At 37.9% G+C, this 25798-nt stretch overlaps 1 protein-coding gene across 1 annotated transcript; it reads right to left on the bottom strand.

Annotated features, from left to right (window-relative positions):
• Positions 1–14468: 14468 nt before the first annotated feature.
• Positions 14469–24212, bottom strand: Hmgn5 (high mobility group nucleosome binding domain 5). The gene is made up of 6 exons (XM_048336562.1): positions 23967–24212; positions 22132–22161; positions 20871–20900; positions 20662–20715; positions 16368–16508; positions 14469–15847 (listed from the first exon to the last, which is right to left on the bottom strand). The coding sequence occupies exons 1-6, from the start codon at positions 23979–23981 to the stop codon at positions 15032–15034; spliced, it is 1086 nt and encodes a 361-aa protein (XP_048192519.1). The 5' UTR covers positions 23982–24212; the 3' UTR covers positions 14469–15031.
• Positions 24213–25798: the final 1586 nt, after the last annotated feature.

Here is a 25798-nt window from a genome sequence, read left to right as displayed (position 1 = left end):
AAGCAATCCATAAATTCATATGGAACAGCAAAAGACCTAGAATAGCCAAAGCAATTCTAGGCAAAAAAAAGCAATGCAGGAGGTATCACAATACCAGACTTCAAGCTCTACTATAGCTATAGCCATCATAACAAAAACAGCCTGGTATTGGTATAAAAACAGATCAGAAGACCAATGGATTAGAATTGAAGACCCAGAAATAAAACCACACTCTTACAGTCAGCTGATTTTCGACAAAGGAGCTAAGGACATACAATGGGATAAACATAGCCTCTTCAATTACTGGTGCTGGGATAACTGGACAGCCATATGCAGAAAACTCAAAGTAGACCCAGGCCTATCACCATGCACCATGATCAACTCAAAATGGATCAAGAACCCCAATATCACACCTGAATCCTTGAAACTACTGAAGGATAGAGTAGGAAAGACGCTAGAACTTATAGGCACAGGAAGGAACTTCCTGAATAGAGTCCCAGGGGCACAACAAATAGGGGAGAGACTCGACAAATGGGACTACTACAAATTAAAAAGTTTCTGCAGGCTGGGGATATAGCCTAGTGGCAAGAGTGCCTGCCTCGGATACACGAGGCCCTAGGTTCGATTCCCCAGCACCACATATACAGAAAACGGCCAGAAGCGGCGCTGTGGCTCAAGTGGCAGAGTGCTAGCCTTGAGCGGGAAGAAGCCAGGGACAGTGCTCAGGCCCTGAGTCCAAGGCCCAGGACTGGCCAAAAAAAAAAAAAAAGTTTCTGCACAGCTAAAGACATAGCCACCAAAACAGAAAGACAGCCAACCATATGGGAAAGGATCTTTACCAGCACAGCAACAGACAAAGGCCTAATATCTGTCATCTACAGAGAAGTCAAAAAACTAAGCCCCTCCAAGCCCAATAAACCAATTAGGAAATGGGCAAAGGAGCTAAAGAGAGACTTCACAAGAGATGAGATAAAAATGGCAAAGAAACTTATGAGGAAATGTTCAACATCCCTGGTAGTAAAGGAAATGCAAATAAAAACAACCCTGAGATACCACCTCACTCCAGTTAGAATGGCCTATACTCTCAATTCAGGCAACAACAAATGCTGGAGGGGGTGTGGGGAAAGAGGAACCCTTCTCCATTGTTGGTGGGAGTGCAAATTAGAACAACCACTTCGGAGATCAGTATGGAGGTTTCTCAAAAAGCTCAATATAGACCTACCCTATGACCCAGCCATAGCACTTCTAGGCATCTATCTGGAACAGCAGGCCCCAAGATATCAAAAAGACATTTGCACTTCCAGGTTTATTGCTGCACAATTCACAATAGCCAAAATATGGAAACAACCCAGATGCCCCTCCACAGATGAATGGATCCAAAAAATATGGTACCTATACACAATGGAATACTACATAGCGATTAGAAATGGTGAAATATTGTTATTCTCAGAGAAATGGTCAGAACTCTAACAAATAATGTTGAGCAAGACAAGCCTAGAACACAGAAAACAAAGGGGCATGATCTCCCTGATATATGACTGTTAATGAGGGGGGAGGGGGAGACAGTAGAGACCAGGTCTGCGAAACCAAAAACTTCTTGTCAAATGGTATATCCCACAGGTGTAAGTCAGGGACCCTACATTATGTATGCAAAACCAAACAACTACTCAACATATAAAGGTCAAAAATAGACCTCTCAGTGGATCACAATAGCTCAAAAGCTATGTATGTACGTTCATATAAGACTATTGTTGACATATTGTCTACTGTCAACACTACATTTAAAGCCCTAGGTGAATTTTCTTTGGAGTAGGCCACGTGGCTACTGTATATGTTCTTGGTACACTGTGTATTATATATATGTCTACCTGACCTAAGGAAGGGAAAGAAAAACAGGGTGTAAGATATCACAAGAAATGTACACACTGCCCTACTATGTAACTGTACCCCTTGTGCACAACACCTTGTCAAAAATTTTTGTTTAATTAATAAATAAATTATAAAAAAGTAAAAATAAAATACAAGTTCTGGGAGGGCTGAAAAAAAAAACACACAAAGGCTCAAAGATAAACAAAACCACCAAATATCCAACATAATTAGAAATGGGCAAAATTCCTGACGAGACATTTCACTAAAAGACAAGTACATGAAATGATATTCATCATTAGCCAGAAAGGATATGTAAATTAAAACTGTAATAAGATCACCATATCCCTAGCAAGATGATTAAAACATTTTTTTAACTAGTGACAGCATTGAGTAGCTGCAAAGATGCAGAGAAACTGTGTTTTATACTTTGCTGATAGGAATGCAAAATAGTACAGCCACTCAGGAAAATAATCTGACAGTTTACTTAAAAACTACTAAACATAAACACTGGGCACCAGTGGCTCGTGCCTGTTATTCCTAGCTACTCGGGAGGCTCAGATTTAAGGATTGTGGTTCAAGGCCAGCCTCGACAGGAAACTCTATGAGATTCATCTCCAATAAGCTACTCAAATACCCCATTTAATGGTCATTTACAAATCCAAGCACTACCACTGGTCAGTTTTGTATGATAGAATTAAAAGTATGTTATCTACAGCAGTGTAGTATAGCACACTGTCAAATTCTTTTCCTTAAGGTGCATAGTAAATGCACACACACACACACACACACACACACACACAGCATAATCACTATACAATTTATCTAAACATATTCTTCTTTTGATGTTGCTGGGGTTTTCTTTTGATTTTATTTTTTATTTTTTGCTGGTCCTAGAGCTTGAACTCAGCCTGGGTATTGTCCTTGAGCTTCTTTTACTCAAGGCTAGCACTCTACTGCTTGAGCCACTGTGCCACTTCTGCCTTTTTCTTTTATTCTTTTGTCAATCTTGGGGCTTGAACTCTGGGCCTGGGCACTGTCCCTGAGCTCTTTGGTTCAAGGCTAGTGCTCTACCACTTGAGCCATAGCACCACTTCAGCTTCTGGCTTTTTCCTGAATAGTTTATTGGAGGTAAGATTCTCACAGACCTTCCTGCCTGGACTGGCCTCAAACTGTGATCCTCAGGTCTTAGCTAGGATTACAAGCAGGAGCCACTGGTGCCCTGCTTTTGTTGTTGTTGTTGTTGTTGTTTTGCCGGTTCTGGGCCTTGAACTTAGTGCACTGTTTGTTGAGCTACTTTTGTTCATGGCAAGCAATCTACCACTTGAGCCACAGCACCACGTATGGCTTTTTCTGTTTATGTGATACTGAGGAATCGAATCTAGGGCTTCATACTAGGCAAGCACTCTACCTCTAAGCCATATTCCCAGTCCAACCCTGTGTTTCCCCCACCCTTTTTGTGTTCCTTTGTTTCCAAACAGACTATATAGCTCAGGCTGGGCTGGTATTCTCTGTGTAATTCAGGCTGACCTCAAACTTGAGATCCTCACAAATGTTGAAATTATAGCCAAGTGCCACCATGCTTTGCCTCATCACATTTTTGAACATTTCCCAAATACATGAAAACCTATGTTTGTGCAAATTACATATCTGAATATTCATAGAAGTTTTACTTATGGAAAACACAGCTGAGAGCAACACATATGTCCTTCAGTGGGTGAATACTTACATTGAGCACTGCTTAGCAATAAACAGAAATGAACTGTTGACGCCAGCATGAATTTGAATCCATCTTAAAAGCTAATTATAAAGGTTACTTACTCTATAATTCCACTTATATAACATTTTATAAATGAAAAATTTATTGAAATGGAGAACAGAATAGTCAGCTGTTAAGGAGATGCAGTTGGGCGGGGAGTCGGTGTGACTATAGAAGAGCAATATGGGTAAATAGTTCATTTTGATTGTAAACTTGATTGAATTGAAAAAACACCTAGGAAATTAGTAAATCACACTTCTCTTGTGTGTCCTTGAGGAAGTTTAGACATGAGTAGGCCATGAGGACTGGGTCCTACTCAATCGATTAATTCCTTGATGGATTCATAGTATGATGGATAGGGCCTTGTTGGAGGAAATAGGTCTCTGGGAACAGGTCTTTAGGGGCTCGATCTTGCCATGGCCCCTTTCTACATTTGCTTCTCTCTACCATGTCTGCCATGAGGTGAGCAGCTCTGTTTGGTCACACACTCTTCCACCACGATGTTCCACCCAGTAAGTGGGGACAAACTGCCATCAAATGAAGCCCTCTGAAATCATGAGCCCAAAGAATTCTTTTGGTCACAACTACACAAAAGTAATGAGTGAGCTATATAGTGAGAAAGATGCCTTATATTTTGAATTGGTCAATGTCAATATCATCTTAGTTATAAATTTTGTAAGATGGTACCATGAGGAGACATTAGATATGTCTAGTATCATATAGTTATTTTAACAAATTACCACAAATTTAGTGTTCTAACATGACAACAATTTATTCTCTGATAGTTATAGAGTCCCAATTTTCAAAATAAATGTACTGAGGCTAAAATTAAAGTATTGGTATAAGGACTTCCCACCCTCTGAAGGTTCTGAAGGAAATCTGTGGCTTGCCTTTTTGTGGGTATGGTACAAGGGGTTGAATCTAGAGCCTTCTACATGCTGACAGGCAGTGAGATACAACCCCAATCCTGTTCATCTTTTTCAGCTTCTAGTGGTTATCTGTATCCCTTGGTTTGTAGCTCCCTCCATTTAAAAAAATATGTAACTCCAATCTCCAATTTCACTACTTGTGTGGTCAGATTATCCTCTGCTTTCTTACTGTAAGGACAACTGTGATTAGATTTAGGCTAGTAAGTATAATCCAAGATAATCTCTCCATCTCAATATTCTTGACATAATCATTTTAGTAAGGCTCTTTGCCCAGTAAAGTAACACTTACAGATTGTAGAGGGTTCTCTGTATTATTTCTATGACAATGTAAATCTAGAATTCACTCAAAATAAAATCTCAATTACAAATATAATGGGAATTATTTAATTCTGTGTTTTCTTTTCAATGTACTACTTTTAAAAGGAACAGGACAGTTTTTTAAAGCCCTCAACGTTTTCATAAATGTTTTTCTTACTGTTTAACTTAAATATAAACATATAACTATGTCTTATATTTAGAACTCTTATGCAACCAAATAACATCCAAAATAAAATAAAAATAACAAAATTGCCAGACACTGTTGGCTCACATCTGTAATTCTAGCTATTCAAGAGACTGAGATCTAAGGATAGAGATATGAAGCTAGCCCATGTAGGAAAGTCTGTGAGACTCTTATCTCCAATTAACCAGGAATAAGCCAGAAGTGGATCTGTGGCTCAAATAAAAAACTCAAGGACACTATTCAGGCCAAGTCCAAGTCCCAGTACTGGCACCACAAATAAATTAATAAAACTTAAATAAGAATATAATTTATTATGATTGATTATATTATTTGCTAAAACTAAATTTCTGATGGTAATTTTTGGTGGGAGGATTTCTTTTTTTTTTTTTTTTTTTTTTTTTTTTGGCCAGTCCTGGGCCTTGGACTCAGGGCCTGAGCACTGTCCCTGGCTTCTTCCCGCTCAAGGCTAGCACTCTGCCACTTGAGCCACAGCGCCGCTTCTGGCCGTTTTCTGTATATGTGGTGCTGGGGAATCGAACCTAGGGCCTCGTGTATCCGAGGCAGGCACTCTTGCCACTAGGCTATATCCCCAGCCCTAAGGAGGATTTCTTAAGACAATGATCAAGGGCTCAGGTTGTCCTTGAATTCTCTATGAAGCCCAGGTTGCCTTGAACTTGTGAGCCTCCTGCCTTATCCTGGTAATACAGCCATGCACTCCTCTGCTCAGCTCCTGGTACTGATAAAAATAGAAATATATTTTCTGATATTTGGTTTTTTATATCTTTCATCTTCATACTTGTGATTTTGTTCACTATGAACTACTTAATTTTGGTTATAAAGGTGATTTACAGAGCACTATGAGCTATAATTCAAGTTACTGATATTGTATTGTATTATTGTATTGCATTCACTGTATATCTATTCTTTTCTTTGCCCCCTTTTCTATTCTTTTTGTATTTAGACAGCAGCAGCTCGCTTCACCTTTAAGAAATCCCATCCTCCTTTCTATGCAGTCTTAAGGTTGTCATACTCTCAACAGCTGCTATAAGGTGAGCACATGATATAAATTTGGCCAATCAGACTTGCCTCTCTGAGAATTTGACTGTTAAGTAGGAGAACACAATGAGTAGTAAATCAATGAAATTTTGGTCTACATTCTTTACACCACCCTATGGAAAATTTTTGTTGTGCATACATAGGCAAAGATTTCATTAGTCAGCTTTTTTATTTTGTTGTGGGGCTGACTCCATCTTGACAGGGGAAACATGGTAGGAAATGTTGGGGGCAGTAGATTAGGTCAACCTGACCCCCAAATTCTGCTTCTGTGAATGGCTTGCTTAACTTGTTTGCTCTACCCTCTGTGTCAACTTCCTACATCTGTGCCACCCTTGCTTTGTTGCGTGCTCTGCCCGCTGCGTCAGCCTCCTACATCTGTGAACTTATTGTGTGTTCTATTCCCTGCATCATGCCCCTACATCTGTGCTGGGCTTTACCTTTATAAATCCCAATTTGAGGACTGCTCGGGGTCATGGTGGCAGCTCCCGGGTCTGCACTGTGTCCCTGGCCAGTCAGGCCGCTTTTCACTGTCATAGTGTCAGCACCCGAGTCTGCATTGTGACCCTGGCCAGTCTGTTTGTTTTTTTGCTCCCCAAGAAATCCATCTTTTTGCTTGAGACTGTCTCTTTGTGGTGGACTCTTGGAGGGACGGTGAATCCCCTCCCTCGAACCCCGAAACATTTCTAACCCCGTAACAATTTCATGAACTTTTATTGGATATACTTGACTAAAAATTATTTGTTGTTGGTTTGAAATTTAAATTGACCCATGTTTTGTGTGTTTTATTGCTAATGCTAGCAATCTTACAATTTAGATTCTATATTATAGAATACTGTGTTAGGAAATTGTTCAATTACAATTTACAAAAATGCAACGGACAATACCATAAACAAATTGGAATTTATTCTCCTAATTTATTAATTAAATTGGAAATGTATAGATGCTAATGTTGTTTCAACAACTAAATGTATTATGGTGTCTGAGGAACTGGAGATGTGGCTCAAGTGGGAGAACATCAGTTTTGAGCAAAAAAGCTAAGCAAGAGCATGGTAACATGCTCATGGTAACAATACTGTTGCCACAATGTCATCCATCTTCAAAATGGAAAAGAGTAGAAGAAAATGACAGTACTTTACATACATGATAACTTTATCAAAATGATAAAAGGTCACCTTAAAGTACCAGAATATTTTTTAGATCATATTGATTAGAGCTAAGCAGTCAGTTCCTTTAACTGCAAGACAATTCATGAAGGTTAACATTTAGCCTTTCCATCTTGTATATTAGAAATAGAAGAGGAAAAGGGGAGTTGAATAAGGGTGTTTAATTACCCATGTAGCACTATCTTTCTTGTAGTTGTTTCTATTCCTCTCTTCCCAGATAATCACTTTCATTAAGAGGTTTACATGTATTCTCAGTACAAAGCAACTAGAATTAAATATATCATGCTAGTAGAAATGTGAATTGATAAAACCTCTTTAGAAAATTGATTGAAAGGCTAGACACTGGTGGTTCACACCTGTAATCCTAACTACTCAGGAGATTGAGAACTGGAACAGTGTAAGTTAAAGCCAATCCAGTCAGAAAAGTACCAGAGATTCCATCTGCAAATAACAAGCAAAATACCAGACTGGAGGCATGGTAAAATGCCAACCAAGCAAGCGAGCCAAATGAAAGCAGAAGGCCCTGAGTTCAAGCCCGAGTACCACCACCGAAATTACACTTCTTCATATACACTTAACAGAAATACAGTATATGGTCAAGAAAGACATGCCAAAATAGTCATATTAGCTTTATTCCTATTAGCCCCAAACGTCAAACAACCTATACGGTCAATAATAAAGCAAGTAATTTAGATATGCTCACAAAATAAAATTTTTATGTGCACATACTGGACAAACTACAACTTCAAGCAAAATTATGTTTTAATCTCATAAACGTATGTCTGAAGGAAAGAATTCAAGTACCAAAGTGGGCATGAATTATGATAATACTTATGAATATTCACAAGGGCTTAATTAGTTTATGCAGTAAAAAGTCATGATTGGAGTTACCCTTGACAGGGGATAGGCAATGATTTAAAGAAAGAGGGGTAAAGCTCCTGCAATGCCTATGATTTTTTTTTCTGGATTTGGATATGTTCAGTTTTGAAAATATACTGAGTTTTACTTGCAACTCATATACATTTAGCACTTTATTTTGGTATTTTGATATTCTATCTAATCGCTGAACTTATCTATTGTTTGTTTCCAATTGATAACTTGCACTATTTGAGCCAAAGTAAATTTATCCACTAAACCTTTAAATTGTTTTATTGTTAATTATTTTGGTATCCTATATAAGATGATTTATCTTCTATTTTGAGTAATACCTTGTATCATTTTCTTCATTGTAATTCTGAAACACTGATCAATGAGCGCTTACAATTTTTCCAGTTTTATGACATACTCCAAGTGTACACACGTGTTGAGAATGAAATGACTGTCTCAAAATAGGTAATCACATTCCTTTGGGGACAATTAAATGGCTATCAGATCTTTTTTATTCTATTTAAAAAGCAGCTATAATTGCTGTGACCACAAAGGTGAGAGATGGATAGTTACATATGCTTTAAAGCTGTTCAATATTTTCAGCTAGTCTTTTTGCTGTGCTCCCTGTACTTTGTGTTTAATTAAATGGTTGAAGCTTGGGTTATATAAGAATATTTTGGGAGTCTGAAGTAATTGCACTCCTCAGGGAGTCAGGATTAATATGACACTGCATGAAATTCAGATGTAAGAATCCTTTCATAGTGTTCAGCTCTATTTTTTCTTGTTCATCTTGTCTTTAGGTTGATGTTCTTCATCCACTTGTAGGAAGGTAAGCTTGTTCTTTTTATATTTTGAAATGGAAAAATAGAACACAAAACAGACACAAAGGGATAGTCTTCTGATCTTAAGAAATAGATACACCAGCAATCTAAGAACTCTGATTACTGTAGACAATACAAACCTAGTATATCTGTTTTGTTTTTTGTTTCTGGTTGTGGGGTTTGAATTCAAGGCCTGGGCATTGTCCCTGAGAATTTTTTTAAGAAGGCTAGCATGCTACCACTTTGAGTCACAGTTCTACTACCGGCTTTTTCGTGGTTAGTAGGAGATAAGAGTCTCAGTGACTTTCTTGCCTGGGCTGGCTTTGAATGGCAATCCTCAGATCTCAGCCTTCAGAGTAGCTAGGGTTACAAGCATTAGCCACTGCCACCCAGCTTAGTATGTTCTTTTACTCCCAACTTACAACTTACTCCCTTAGGTTTCATTTGTAATGGAATTCATCGTAATTCCTTCTAAATGTGTGACAATATGAAAAAAAATTATTCTGGAAAGTAAAACTCTATAATTTTCAACAAAAGTATGTCCATACTTGATGTAATGAAATAATTTCCTTCTATTATCTTTCTTGTAGAGTGTATAGGAGATAAATATTTAGACAGTACATGTACAGAATGTTTAATTGCATCTCATGTGGATTGACAAATTGTCTAGATACAGAATTGGAATACTATTGTTTCATAATTTTAAAGGCATGGCATCATCTTCAAATTTCCCTTTTTATTAGTCATTTTGACCTGATTTTCTTTGTCTTTCTTGCTTGGATATAGGGTCTAGTTGTGTAACCTAGGCTGCCTTGGAACTCACTACATGGCACAAGTTGGCCTTGAAACTTTCAATCCTCCTTTCTCAGCCTCTCCAATGCGGGAATTTCAGATATTTGCCACCAAACAGAAATGACTTAATTTTCAGTGGCATTTGTGTGAGATGGAGGGGGGTGGGAAGCAAGAGTTGGAGACAGATGGAGAGGCAAGTAGAGACCCACAGAGAAAGACAAAAAGGACAGAGACAGAGTGACAAAGAGACACAGAGTTATAGACAGAGACAAAGAAGAACAGAGTCATAGAGACGAGAGAGGAAAAGGAAGGAAGGAAGGAAGGAAGGAAGGAAGGAAGGAAGGAAGGAAGGAAGGATTGAGGGAGGAAGAAATATATTGTTCTTTTAAAAAATTATTGTACTGAGCACTTGACCAATCTTTTTAAATTCAGAATTTCACTTGATTTAGTCCTAAAAATATTCTTGCATATTTCTTTGTTAAGCCCTATTCCATTTGTTTATTATCTTGTAACAAACTATTCAAAAATTTAGTACCTTAAAAACTGTTTTATTATCTCTCAGTGTTCTGTGAGGTGAGAGAAATCAGCTGAGGTGGTTCTCACTTTTAGTTTCTCATGTGCTTAGTTAGAGTCTGATGGTGACAGGAGCTAGGGATAGTGCCATTTGAAAACTTTACTCACTGGCTGTTTAATAAGGCTTCTTTATTCCCATGTCTAGCACCTCAGATGGGATGGTTAGAACGGCTGAGGATCCGCCAGGCTTTTCTCTTCACATGTGAGAGTCCTTAGAGCATGGATATCTCAGGGAAGTCGACTTCTCATGTGGAGGTTGGGATTCCCCCAGAGAACACATTGAGTGTTCCAAGAAATAGGAAGCAGAACCACTAATCCCTTTAAATCAGTGATTCTCAGCAGGAGATTATTTTGCCCCTGGTGGAGGGGCTGGGAGGATTATTTGGAAGTGATTTTTCTTTGTCACAGTGGTGAGAGGATGCATTCATAACAGCAGAAGGAAGACTACTATACATGGTACATTATGTAGGAGACTCTGATACAACTATTCAACACAAAATGTCAATAGAGCCAAGTGTGATTTTTAAAAAAAAAACCTGTTTTTTTTCTTCTTTATTGTCAAAGTGAAGTATAGAGGGGTTACAGTTTCATATGTAACAAACACCTGTTTTAAAATGTCAAACCAGGACAAACAGCAAAATTTTTACCATATTCTGTTGGTCAAAGGAACCATAGGTTGAATGATTAGGCTCTAAAGAGTTTGAAACAAATGAACTCTACTCAGTGATACCACCTATACTCAAGAATGGAAGAAATCAATTCATAGTGAATTAATTAAAAGTGTACATAGCAGTCATTAAGATTGTGGTGGCTAATTTTTTCAAGGTGGAAGATACTTTGTGTGAAATAAATACTTAAATTTTTGACATCACAGATATCTTATTTTGTGTAATGCCATTCCATGATATTCTTGCTAAGAGCCTGATGATCCATTTCTCATAATGTATCCTCATTTTAATAAATTCACTAATACATCTATATTCCAGTTTGGATATATAGGCAGAAGTTCAGATGATTCTTCTTTGGCAAAAGTCTGTAGAGGATCATAGCTTAGGATATTGGTCTTTTCATTCTGCTCATGAAATATCCAAATTCCTGCAAAATACCTCATGATACTAATTGATAAGCTTGATTCAACCAGTCTCACACATCTCATTCTCTATCTCCTTTTTGTTGGCAGTACATGGGCTTGGACTCAGGGCTTTGAATCATTCTGGTTTTGGGTACTCTAGCTTTGTAGTAGACTAATTGCAGATTTTCTCTCTTTTTTTATGGTCCCCCAACATTGCAACAGGCTCTAACCCCTGCTCAATCTCACCAAGCTGTCTGGCGCGTGCACACGTGTGTGTGTGTGTGTGTGTGTGTGTGTGTGTGTGTGTGTGTGTGTGATAACTTGGGTTTGAATCCAGGGCATGTACATTTGTTAGGTAGATGCTCTAGAACTCGAGGGATTACAGCAGCTTTAGTGGAGGATTTGGAATGGCATAGAACATGAAAACCACGGGAAATACAGTAACAGAGGCCTCTGAGAATTGGATTTCTGATATTTTCGCTATTTTTCTCTATTCTTAATATTTATGAAACATTTTCATAGTCAGGACAATTAGACAACAAAAAATAAATTGGAAAGGAACAAGTAAAATTATTTCTGCTTTCAGGTGACAAGATCTCATGAAAATAAAATCACAAGGGATCAACATGTCTATTAAAGCTAATGAATTAAGAAAAATCCAAGATACAAAATCAACACACAGAAATCAGTTTTATAGCTAAATACTATCATAAACATTCTGAAACAGAAATGAAGATAACCACTTCATTTATAGTCAAAAAGAATAAAATACTTAGGAAAAAATTGGCAAAGGAAGTGCTGGGAAATTTAAACACTAAAAACCAAGATAAAATTGCTAAAAGGGGCCAGGTACAGTGACTCACACCTGAAATCCTACCTACTTAGGAGGATGAGATTGCTAGTCAAAAGTGTGAGGCAAGTCCGGATGAAGAGAGTGATATGCATCTTAACCAATAAAAGCTAGGCATTGTGGCATCTATTATCCCAGCGACATAGGTAACAGAAGTAGGTTCACAGTCCAGGCAGGCCTGGGTATATATGCAAGGCCTTATTTGAGCAATAACTAAAGTAAAAAGTGATGGGAGTATGGCTCAAATGGTAGAGTACCTGTCTATCAATTTCAAAGCCTGAATTCAAAACAGTAGAATTTATATAAAATAAATTCCTAGATAGATATAAAATATAACTGGACATGATAACCTACACAGGACTCTAGGCATTCACATGCAAACTGTCAGAATAATGGGGGATACTCTTAGAGGAGGAACCCCAAAATGTAAATTCTCTGATCATTTAAAAAACTATCTACAGATATAAACCCCAGGAAAATGGAAACATGTGATTTTTGTTGTTACTGGTATTGGTGGTATTTGGTTTTGCTTTTGTGGGGGGTGGGGGGAGAGAGGGATGGTGAACTAATGCAATCATGCTATTCAGTTATACTATGTAGGAAATGAACTATGTAACTTGTGGGTCAGAATGGGAGAACACTGGGGGAAAGTGAAGGAAGAAGTGACATATATATATATATATTCATAACTTGACTTAGAAAATGGTAACATGCAATACTTTAGTAATAACAATAAATTTATATTTAAAAAGAAAATTAAACCAGGTGCTGGTGGCTGATACCTGCAAATCAAGCTACTGAGATCTAAGGATCGAGGTTTGAATCCAGTCAGGGCAGGAAAGTCCCTCAAGTGAATCTTGTCTCCAATTAACCTCTCATAAACATGAAGTGGTGCTGTGGCTCAAGTGGTAGAGTGCTAGCCTTGAGCACAGAGAGGCTCAGGGACAGCACACAAGCCTTGATTTCAAGCCCCACAGCCGACAAAAAAAAAAAAAAAATTAAAGGGGAAAAATAAAATAAATTCCTTAAACTCAATGCTAAAAATACAACCCAATTAACAAAGGGGCAAAATATTTAAGAAATCATTGCCCTGAAGATATACCAATGGCCTAGGGAAAGGAAAATCAAATCACTTTTTTTTCACCCACAAATCATCCAACTGAGATAACTATAACAAAAGACAAGTGTTGGCAAAAATAGAAAAAATGAATAACCTCTATACATTGCTGATGAGGATACAAAATGTTGAAGCCACTTTGCAAATCAATTTGGAAATTTCTTAAAAGTTGAAACATGGGGCTGGGGATATGGCCTAGTGGCAAGTGTTTGCCTCATATACATGAAGCCCTGGGTTCAATTCCCCAGCACCACATATACAGAAAATGGCCAGAAGGTGGCACTGCGGCTTAAGTGGCAAAGTGCTAGCCTTGAGCAAAAAGAAGCCAGGGACAGTGCTCAGAGTCGAAGGCCCAGGACTGGCCAAAAAAAAAGTTGAAACACAAACCAGGCACCAACAGCTCATACCTCTAATCCTTGCTACTTAGGAGGCTATGCTCTGAGAATAATGGTTCAAAGCCAGCCTGGGCAGGAATGTCTGTGGCTCAAATGGTAGAAAACTAGTCTTAAGTAAAAGACCACACAGTACCCAGGTTCTGAGTTCAAGCCCCTGGAATGGCACGAAAATGTAAGTGGAAACATAAAATTGCTATAAAATCCAGTACATCAATCACTCAAAACCTTGTACATAGATGTTCACAGCAGATTCATAACTGACATATTGTCATCAAGAAAAAAAATTATAATTGAATGGCCTATTACTCAACTATAGCAAGGAATGAAATGACATGGTACCCATCCATTCACCTGAAATGACTGTGCTGAATTAAATAAGTCAAACACAAATGATCACATATTGTTTGACCTCATTTATAGGTACTATCCAGAAGTGACAATTCAATTTCCTGGAAATGGAGACCATTACCGGGAGACAGAGAGATTTGGTGGAAAATAGAAGATTATTAATTGGGATTCTTTTGGGGGTGTAATAAACGTTATCTGGAATTAGACAGTGATGATTGTTGTACACCATGGTGAACATACTTAAAACCCCTAAAATATTTAGAATGGTGTCTTATGTTAACTATATCTCAGTACAATCAATTTGAAATGTTTGTGATATCAAAAAAGCATTCTAGCGTTTCATTAACTCTAGTTTGGAATGTAACAAATCACAACCATCTGTGAAGAGTCTTTTTATTAAGATAAGTCCAGTAACTTTACACATACACATATCATTGAAACTGCCCTTTTCAAATAAACATTTGTATTTCTTTCAAAAATGGGTTTACAACGTTATACTTTCCCCAAGCTACTAACAAATTTGTATTTGGGAAAGGCAATTCTAACTCTTAGCATTACATGAAAATAGTCCACCTTCTTTACAAAAGCCACCTAGAGAACCACAAGGCTGAGTGAAACTCTTTCTTTTGGAATCTACCTACTTTCTGAAATTATTCTCTATATAGGAATAAAATTAGGACAAAGATTTAGCACATAACTTATAGAAAAGGAATCCACTGACAAAGATGAAAGCATCTCTTATGCATTCACTACAACCATTAGAAACTTTATAAAGATGTCAAGTTAGGCATTTTGTGACTAATGATCAGTATAACAATGTTCCAAAATTAAATGATGCTAAAGAAAAAGCAGTGTTTATAAAATATTTGATAAAAATATTTATCTCTATTAACATTAAAACACGAAGGTTTGTTATCAAATTATGAAATTACATAGGGCAGTTTAAGCAATACTCTGAGATTTGTCTTCATTTTCAGCTTCGTTTCCAATTTCAGGTTTGCTTTGATCTTCCTTTTCATCTTCATCTTTGTTATCTTCGTCTTTCTCATCCTCTTTTTCTGCTTCCTTCTGTTTTCCACCTTCTTTCTCACTTTTACCTTCATTTTCCTTTCTGTCTTCCTCCACATCTTTCTTTTCTGTGTCTCCTTCATCATTTCCATCCTTTCCCTCATCTCCATCCTTTCCCTCATCTCCTTCATTTTCATCCCCATCCTTTCCTCTATCACTATCCTCTCCATCTTCATCCTTTGCCCCATCAATGCTGTCTCCTCCATGCTTTTCTTCATCATCCATTTCTTCAGCTTCATCCTTTTCTTCATCACCATCCTCACCTTCATCTCCATCCTTTGCCTCATCACTGTCCTCTTTTCCATCTCCATCCTTTTCTTCATCTCCATCCTCCTTTCCTTCATCTCCACCCTCTTTTTTTCCATCTCCATATTCATTTGCATCTCTACCATTTCCCCCATCTCCAGACTCTTTTCCACCATCTTCTTTCTCTTTTCCATCTCCACCTTCATTATCATCTCCCTTCTGTTTCGGCTTTTCTACCTCTTCCCCAGATTCTCCCTCATCTCCATAACTATCCATGTTTACGTCTTCTTTCTTGTCTTCTTTGTTTCCCTTTCCATCTTGTGGTTTATCTTGTTTATTTTGATCATTTTCATCATTCTGATCTTCATCTTCTTTCTTTTTTCCTCCCTCTACTTCAATGTTTTCCACTTTCATTTCTTCAGTTTCCTTTTCAGTAATAGTAGGCTAGGTGTATAGAGGGGAAAACCCAAAATTATAAAATTAGTAATTTAAAAAAAATTAAAAAAACAAAAAAATAAAATTAGTAATTTAGAATTATTTCTTCTAGTTTTGTTGTTATCAGATTGAATCTGTTTCAATTGAAGAATAGTATTTCTTTTATAAGAAAGTAATTTTTTTCTGGAAAAAATCACAACATGAGAAAAATATGCTAAGAAATAAAATTAAAATTGTCTTTATACAAATAGCTATAAGTAGAACATGTGCAGCAACAAATTGAGTACAGCTTGTTCATATAAGGGATTTCCATTACAAAAATGAGGAAGCACAAAGTAAATACTTAAAGGATGACAGAATTAATCTGTTTCACCATATTTTAAATTCATTTTCTCTTCTTAAATATTATTACACTATGGAACCTCTGTTTAATGTTTCTTAACTTTTAAACTAAGATGCAAGTAAGATTTCTTCGTTGTGTCCATTTTTAAGCTTTCAAGTGGGTCAATTTTTTAACATTGTATGATACCTCAATAATTTTGGCTTCTCCATTCTCCGAATTTTCTGTGTTGGGTACTTCCTTAGCAAATGCTTCTTGCTCACTTTCAGACTCCATTCTGGTATTTGTATTTGTATTTTCTTCCATCTCATCATTTTTAGTCATCATTTTCTGTCCAGCAACACAAAATATAAGAAAAGTAAATAGACAAGCAATTATATTATGTTACCACAATTACTTTGCAGGCTATTCTAATAACTTAAGGAAATCTTTGATATCTACATATAAACTGAATATCAGCAAAATTAACATATAACACTTGTAGTGTGTATGTGTGTGTGTGTGTGTGTGTGTGTAAACGTGTGTATGTGTGCTGGTCCAGACGTTTGAACTCAGGCCACTGTCCCTGTTCCTGAGGTTATTTTTGCTCAAGGTTAGTTCCCTACTACTTGACAGCTCCATTTCCTGATTTTTGGTGATTAATTGGAAATAAGAGTCTCTTGGACTTTCTTGCCCAGGCTGGCTTAGAACCAAGATCCTCAGCTCTGTGCCTCTCAGTAGCTAGGATTACAAGCATGAATCACTAGCACCTGACTATAGTTTTTATTGTAAAACTCAAGCAACATTACAAATTCATAATATCCCCTTAATATAAAAGAAATCTGTTTCTTTTGCAAATTTAATATATCATTAATATACTTGAAAGAAGAGAACATTAAGTATATGAATCTGTATTTTTACAGTTTTTAAATTTAATTTTATTGTCAAGGTGATGTGCAGAGGGGTTATAGTTACGTACATAAGGTAGTGAGTAGATTTCTTGTCAAACTTGTTACCCCCTCCATTTTTCTCCCACTTTCCCTCCCCCTACAAATTTAATTTATATATTTCACATAATTTCTATTAATATCTCAATATTTTTCCAAAATGTGACAACATTATTTTGAAGTTCATCAGAAAGAATACATCATTGAAATATTTAATGTAAAAGAGGACTAATAGTATCACTATATCAGATAATAAAACACATTGTAAAGCACTCACAAGAATAAATAATATGTATTACATATTTGTTATGTGCTAGGCACTATTTTAAGCAAATCCCATTAACTTATTTGATTCTTACAAATAGTATGAGGTATGTATGCTATTTCTATTTTAGACATAAAGTCAGAATTAGGTAGATGGCAGATAAATGAATGGAACAGAACAAGTGGAATGAGAACAGACATAGATATGCATGAATGTGTGTGTGTGTGTGTGTGTGCAAATTCATATTATAACATAAAAGTCAGTGGGTGAGGATTACTTAATTACTTAGTCATGATACAAATTCATTAGTTCTTCAAACCTGGCTCTCACAAAAGCAATTATATTGCTGGACACTAGTGATTTATGTCTAGAATCCTAGCTACTCAAGACACTGAAATCTGGAGGACCCCCATTCAAAGCCAGTCCACACAGAAAAGTCAGAGCGACTCCGTCTCTGATTAACCAACAAAAAGCCAGAATAAAGATTAAGTACCAGCCTAGCAAGTGTGTGAGATCCTGAGTTTAAACTCCAATACTGCCTGTCCCCACCCAATGCAATCATGTTGGGATTGTTGGTTTGTTTTAAATATACAACCTGAAGTTGTAATACTGAAGTTACAAATTTTTGGCAGCTCTGAGCTGAGGCTTGAGGTCCTGTAATTTCATTCAGCTCCAGTGATTCTGATGCTCTGGGAGAATTACTTGAAATTATCATACTCTATGTATTTTAAATGCCTTTTTTTGCCATGGATTCTTAGGTTAATTGTTTACTAGTAGAAAGAACATTTGTGTTAAGGGGCAAGAATACCTATGTTTGTACTCTGAACCTGCCATGTCTATAATATTATATTGAGCAGAAGCTTAAACATTGAGGCTGTATTTTCCTATGGAAAAAGAGATTAATACCCTATATCACAGGGAAGCAAGTGACAAATGCATGTAAAATTGAGTTAGAACATCTAAACTGCAATATAGCTGTTATGTGTGTGCGCGTGTGTGTGCGTGCACACGTGCACACGCACACCAGTCCTGAGGCTGGAACTCATGTCTTGGGAGCTGTCTCTGAGCATTTTTTTTCTCAAGAGTAGCATTCTATCACTTGAGTCACAGCTCCACTTTCAGCTACTTTTTGGTAGTTAATTGGAGGTAAGAGTCACATGGACATTCCTGCCCTGGATGGCTTTGAACTATGATCTTCTGTTCTCAGCCTATTAAATACCTAGGGTTACAGGATGAGCCACCAGCACCCAGGTTTAAATCACTTTCAGTATAGTATCTACAATACTCTCTCTCTCTCTCTCTCTGTCTCTCTCTCTCTCTCTCTCAGAACTGAGGTTGAACTTCATCTTGTACATAATAGGCAAGAGCTTTATCACTGAGCTACAACCCAAGCATACCATATTTGTTGTTTTAATAACTCATAAGTTGAGTGTCTAAGTTCATAGAATTAGTGTAACAGAAAAATAACATGGAGGAAAAAATGTTTTAAATATTTTTGGTAGTGCTCAGGTTTGAATTGTGGGTATCATGCTTGTTAGGCCAATTATTTTTTTGGATAGTGAATGGAGTTTTTGCATGGGACCAGCCTTGGACCATTATTCCTTTATTTATGTCTCCCAAATGGCTTAGATTATAGGTATATACTACAACACCTTGTGTATGTTGGTGATTATGTAACTTTTTGCTTGGGCTAGCCTGGAACCTCAGCCTTGTTAATCTCAGCCTCTTGAGTCTTACAGGCATTCAACATTACGCTTGGCCTTGAAAAATTCTTTATGCATATTTTGGTTGGTATCACATGTTATTATTATAGTGTGTTTATATGATATCCTTAGAATTCAAAATAGAAGTTGTAAAACACTTCTGTCACTATTGCTGTATCAATATATCAGTTGACTGATTAATAACTCTAAATAGCACAGGAAAAATAAAAAATTTCCTTTCTGTTGTCATTTCTCATTAATAGATCTACTATCACTAAAACTTCACTTGCCAGAGTTATAGTAGTTTTTCCAAGTAGAAAAATAATGGAACTAGGTTTTCTAAAATCTATATCGGTCTTAACCTTTCATGATTTTGGACTTTAACCAATCCTTAAAGTATCCTTATGCAAGCTATGCATCAGTTGGTCAAACCTCTAATCCTAGCTACTTGAGAGGTTGAGTACAAGAATACCAAGGTTCCAGACCACTGTGGGTACACTGTATTCCCAAGCTACACGGGAGGCTGAAAATGAGCGGGTCACAGTTCCAGTTTATAACAACAACAAAAAAAATCCACAATATCCTGTCCTCAGGAATGGAAGCTGGAAGTGGTGGTACAAGCTTGTGATCCTAGAAATGTCAGAAAGCCTAAAGTTCAAAAAAAAAAAAAAAGAAAGCCTAAAGTTCATGGCTCGGGCCCCCACTTGATCAGGAAACAATACTTTATTCTACAAAAAAAATCCTTAGGTATAAAACAACATGTACTTAATATTGAGGTTATTTCAGTTTCTATATGTCTTTATATCAGAGCACTGAAGTTTCTATAAAGTCCATTGTGTCCATTTAAAAATAATATATGAGGGCTGGGATGCAGCTCAGTGGCAAAGTGCTTGCTTCACAGGTGCAATATCCTGGGCTCAATCCCCAATACCAAAAAAGAAAGGCCAAAAATAATATATTTTAAATTACTTTGTAAATGGTAATCTGTTATCAAGTGTTAATTACCTAGTATTATTATAAAACATTTCTTGGTTACTGAAGTTTATATACTTTCTTTAATCAACAATATTGGTACTACAAGTTAAGATGTCAAAAGTAAGGATACTTTTCCTTTTGTACTGATATTGAAGCTTAAACTTAGGGCCTACTTATTGCCCCTTAAGTTTTTTTGTTCAAGGCTGGCCCTCTACCAGTTGAGACACAGCTCCAACTCTGGCTTTTTGCTGGTTGATTGGAAATATGAGTCTCACAGACTTTCCTGCCCAGTCTGACTTTGAATTATGATCCTCAGATCTCAGCTTCCTGAGGTAGCTAGAAGTACAGGCTTTAGCCATTGATGCCTGGTAATGGTTAAGATATCAGTCCACTTAAATAATACTTTGTTTGGCTCTATCCCCAAAAGACAGTAAATATAGTGGATAATTGCAAAACAGAAAAGACATTGCCAAAACAAAAGATTTATGTGTGCTATATAATATCGTATAAAATACTCATGATTGTACAAATGATAAATTATCAGCTCCATGCATTTATAAAATTACTTTTGGAGAAAGGAAATTTTATTTTAACATTATAATTTGAATAGTTACCCTTAGAGATGATGTTCTTTTAGGTTTCAATTCTGGCATATCAGGCACAGGCAACTGCATTATGGAAAAAGAAAAATATATAATTTCAATGGAATCCTGAGTGTGAAAGATTTTGATCTTGTTATTTATTTTGTTCTATTATTCAAGATTCTGTAAATTTTAAAATTACATTGCACAATTCATGGACTCCTATTTAAAAGACTACTTACAGCAGAAAGTCTAGCTGATCTTCTCTTTGGCTGCAAGTAAAGAAAAGAAATAACCATTTAAGAGATAAGGTACATAAAAGCTACAATGATTTTTATTGTGGTGAAAAGATTTGGTGTAACACTACAAATATAATGTAATTAAAGAAGCAATTGTGTTGGGAAAGAGCGAAGGAAGGGGTGACATTGTCCAAGAATAAATGTACTCTTTCTCTAACTTATGTAACTGTAACCCCTCTGTACATCACCTTTATAACAACAATAAAAATTTTAAAAGAAGATATTATGAATTTAGATAGAAATATCCTAATATATGTAAAGGTTCCCATTTTCCTACCTTGTGAACTCTTTATAAGTGAAAGGGGAAAAATCCCAAATAAAACCTTGTAATTCTAGGCTAGATTAACACAATGGCTAACACAAAGTAGCACATTAAAATGAAAATATAGCCCATTCTTGCCAAAAGCAAAGCAATTTCATGCTTAAGAGGCTCTTCACAGAAGTGGAGCTGTGGCTCAAGTGATAGAGCACTAGCCTTGAGTGACAGTGCCCAAGTCCTGAGTTCAACACACACACACACACACACACACACGAAGCTTTACAGATCTTAGGCCTCAATCAGTACAATAAGGGCCTAAGTTCCAAGCAGTTTGTAATTCTTGAGCTATTTTCTGCTCAAGACTAGTGCTCTTCGACTTTGAGCCACAGCACCACTTCCAGTTTTCTGGGGGTTAATGGGAGATAAGAATCTGACGGACTTTCCGGTCCATGCTAGCTTTGAAATGATGACCCTGGTTATCTCAGCCTCCTGAATAGCTAGGATTAGAGGTATGAGCCATCAGTGCCTGGCCATATAGTTTTCAAGAGCTCACTGGAATACCATAGTGGTACTCACATGGTACAAATATACCATCTATTTTGACCTGTTATATAGGTGAGTGTGTGTGTGTGTGTGTGTGTGTGTGTGTGTCCAGGTGTGTGTTTGGTGAACTTAGGGCCGAGGTGCTGTCCCTGAGTTTTTTGCTCAAGTGTGGAGCCTTTCCACTTGAGCCACACAGCTCAACTTCCAGTACTATGGTGGTTAATTGGAGCGAAGAGTCTTACAGACTTTTCTGCTCTGGCTGGTTTCGAAGCAATATCCTCATATCTCAGCCTTCTGAGTGGCTACAATTATAGGCATGAGCCAGCAGCCCCGTCTGTTATGTGCTTTTAAGTCTCTCAAAATGAGTGCATTTTTGGACAGATTTTAAAACTGAACACTTACTTCTTTCTTCACATCATCTTGACCAGCAGCCTATACAGAGGAGGGAAAAACAGCAAAACAAAAATGACACACAGAAGAAATAAGAACATCAATATAAACATATAGATCGGAAAATATTGCCTATGGATTATGGTTTTAATAAAGACGCCTTTTTTTTCCTGGGTTCTTGCTCAAGCAGCCACGTGTCCTCCCCCACTCCCCCCACATCCCCTGCAGGTATGTTACATTCTTCTGTCCACTAAAGCACAAAGGTTCATGTTCCAAAACGTAATTGCTAGCTTCAGGCAGATGCCTAAAAAATTGATATGAAGTTTTTATCTTTTTGTGCAAAGAACATCTTGTAAAAAGAACACAGTTCATTCTGAAACCCACCTGCAGTGTTAAAACCGTAATAGGGGGTGAGGGCTGGCCAAATGAAAGCGGAAGTTCATGCAATTTCCCAGCCTCTCTCGCCTTTTTTTATTACGAAATTGTACTTATCTGTCCCTCTGTCCTGATTCTGGAGTATTCCGTTGCCTAAATTCTGCATACAAAAACAATATCCTCCACAATGTTATGAATACCGGGAGAGAATTTCTTTTGTTACAAAGTCAGTGCTTTTATTCCGAGAAGCTAGCTGTGGATTTTAAAACTTCCCGCCGCTTCTACCTTGCACAAGGCTGCTATCAACTAGGATAGAAGGATCCATTGCCTAAGCTTGGAAAAGCAAGGCGAGAACCTCAGGGAGGGAGAAGGTGATTAATAACAACCGCTTTTTGTATTTGAGTAGTTCTTTAGCCCGGGATTATCAACCGATTGCGCGACTCATACAACCCCAGAGCACTGGGGAATCTTAGCCTTACTCCTGTGTTTTAGAAATAAGAATGAACAGGAATAATATAAAATCAGGCAGAGTGCTTTATCTTCCCAGTGTTTTACAGTTTTACCAAGCACGAAAACAGCGTTGATTTCAATTATAGGGAACTCAGGAAAGAACAACAACAAAAAGCCCCCACAGAAACCCTGAGAGTTAACTTATTTCTCATGTGTGAGAAGCCAGGAATTGGAACGGAAAGGTTTGCAGAAGATCTGTAGCCCTTGAATATCTCAGACCAATTCTGCATGTCAAACGCGAACCAATCCCACGGTGTCCCAACATCTGGAATAGTTTATCCGACGCAGCTTTAATCACCATTCCACCTTTAACTAGAGAGCTAGGAGCGTGCCAGGTCTTCCAACCCCAAAGTTTCTCATTACAGCGGTGAATCTCTCCCTTCTCTAGGACAGTTTGAAGTCTGCGCCGCCTAATGGCACAGGATTACCATTGCATAGCCATCTGGCATGACAAGAAGTGGAGGAGGGAAGGGAGAAAAAAAAAAAAGGGAAAAAGAAAACGGGAAGAACAAAGGCAAACACAGGAGAAAGCCGCGGCTTTTCGATCTCTCAATCGGGACGGTTCCCCGACACAAGCCGGCGGCCAAGGAGGAAACTGGTGCCTGGAAGTGTGGCTGGGAGAAGTGTTCTCCAATAGGGTAAGCGGAGGAAGGGGGGTGGGGTAGGAAGCGACAGCAAGCGCTATGGCTGTTTGTAATTCAGCATGGAGACACCTCTCAAGCGATTCTTTCCCTTAAACAAAACACACCAAAAGTGAACTACCAGTTGCATGGGAGGCCATCCTAAACCTTACACGGACTGCTCTTTGCCTTTCCTTCCTCTTCCATTCAGCACATCACAAAATCAAACTAGAAGACAAAAAAATGCCCCCTCTTTATATATACATATTTAAAAAAAAATCTCTGCCTTCGAAAATACGTATTTCAGCAGCTAATGTCCCTCTGTCTTCTCATTTCACTTACCTTTCTTTTGGGCATTGTTGCAGCTCCCAACTGGAGATCTTAATAGTCAGCAGAAATAAAAGCCGAAAGCAGCCACTGCCTGGCGCCTCCGAGAGCAACTGAGTTTTCAATGAACTAATTGCAGCACGACCTGTACTCGCCTTCAAAAAAAAAAAAAAATCTCTCGTTATTGGCAACATTAAACACGCCAAGACGCAACCAAACTACGTGAATGGTTAGCAGGAGTGGGAGCCAGATTGGAGTGACAGGCTGTCAAGCCAATAAGAGGAGGTGGCCGGTCTGGGAGGCGTGGCCCGCGAACTTGCCCGAAGACCTGGTAAAACTGGCGGCGTTGGTTGTCGGTAGTGTCGGCGTGCGGATTTAGTAGATTCATCATGCTAAGATATAACTGGCAGAAAATCCCAGAGTGGTTTTGATATTTTTTTTACGCGTCTATGTTATAATGCCAGGTGAAAAGCGATCAAATGTCCAAATCCTTCACCTTTTCCGCTTCGCGGGGGTGGGGTAGGGGGTGGAGTGGTTTTGAGACCTGGTTGAGTCTGGTGGCCTGTCGGTCTCAGTCACTTTTAAGAGGGTTGGGATGAAGTGACAGGAGCACTGTTTCACAGAATAGAAACGAGTGGAAGTGCTTCTTAGGCTCTGGGAACTTCCCGCCAAAGTGGAACTGCCTGGGTTTAAAAGGTTGCCAAAAAGTGCGCGCCTCCCGCAGGTGCAGAGTAGCAACGAACCTGGGAACTGGAAGAGCCAGAGGCATCTGAACGCTGGGATACATAGGGTTAAAATCCCAGTTTCCCACTTGGAAGGACTCCAATGGGACCATGAAGGAAGTGTGTAATGCCAGGTCTATTCAGAGAAAAAGCACTGACAGAATGGGGTTTCCATGCAAAGGTGAGGGTTAATGAGACCGACTCAGGGAGGTGTTACGTTTGCATATGTTTAAAACACAGAGCCCAGGCTAGCACAAGGCTATCCAGGCGCTCACCTCCGAGTGAAAAGTTTAAGGTTGTGTCAAAAAAATGAAGGATCTAGACGCCGGTGGCTCACACCTGTTACCACTCAAGAGACTGATATCTGAGTATCACAGTTCAAAGCCAGCTGAGGCAGCAAAGTCTGTGATATTTTCACCTCCAATTAACAAGCAAAAAGTTGAAGAGGGAGCAGTGCCTCACGTGGTGGTGGTGGGGGGGATAACCTAAGGGAGGACACCCAGGCCCCGAGTTCAAGCCCCAGGACAGGCACAAAATAAAAACAAACCACAAAGAAAGAAAAAAAACATGAAGATGAGTGTGACATGAGTCATGTAGCTCTCTTTATTTAAAATTTGGATGTTATTGCATAGTGTGCGTTTGTTTTTAATCTTTTTAAATGATTGCATTAAAATGTGTGTCTTTATGACTGAAATGTGTATCTTTATGACTGAGTTTTGGAGTGATGTCCTTAAAATTGTGTCTAAGAAGAGTATCTCCCTCCTCTCAGACATGATAGGAAGCTTTTTACTCAGAGAGATGTTTCCAGGTGCCTTTCCAGTGCCAGTTCCTGATACCTAAAACTTGTAAAGATGATGTGCTAAAGGAAGAACACAGCACTTGGGAAGGACTGTGGCTACAATGTAATCGAGTATTCTGCATAACTTTTGGAGTTGCACCTTGTTAGTTATACAGGAAGGGCTAATGGCATTTAAATGACTACAAAACTACTAATCTGAATGTTTAGACAAAAACAAGAGTAACTTTTGAACAGTTAATTAAGAAAAAATTGCATTTATATTTGTGTGTTAAAAATAGAATTATGGGCTTGGAATATGGCTTAGTGGTAGAATGCTTGCCTTGCAT

Source organism: Perognathus longimembris, chromosome 28 (assembly GCF_023159225.1).
Source record: "Perognathus longimembris pacificus isolate PPM17 chromosome 28, ASM2315922v1, whole genome shotgun sequence".
In the NCBI taxonomy this organism is placed as follows: domain Eukaryota; kingdom Metazoa; phylum Chordata; class Mammalia; order Rodentia; family Heteromyidae; genus Perognathus; species Perognathus longimembris.
The sequence above is the reverse complement of the archived record's forward strand: the minus strand, read 5'-3'. Positions and strand labels throughout refer to the sequence as shown.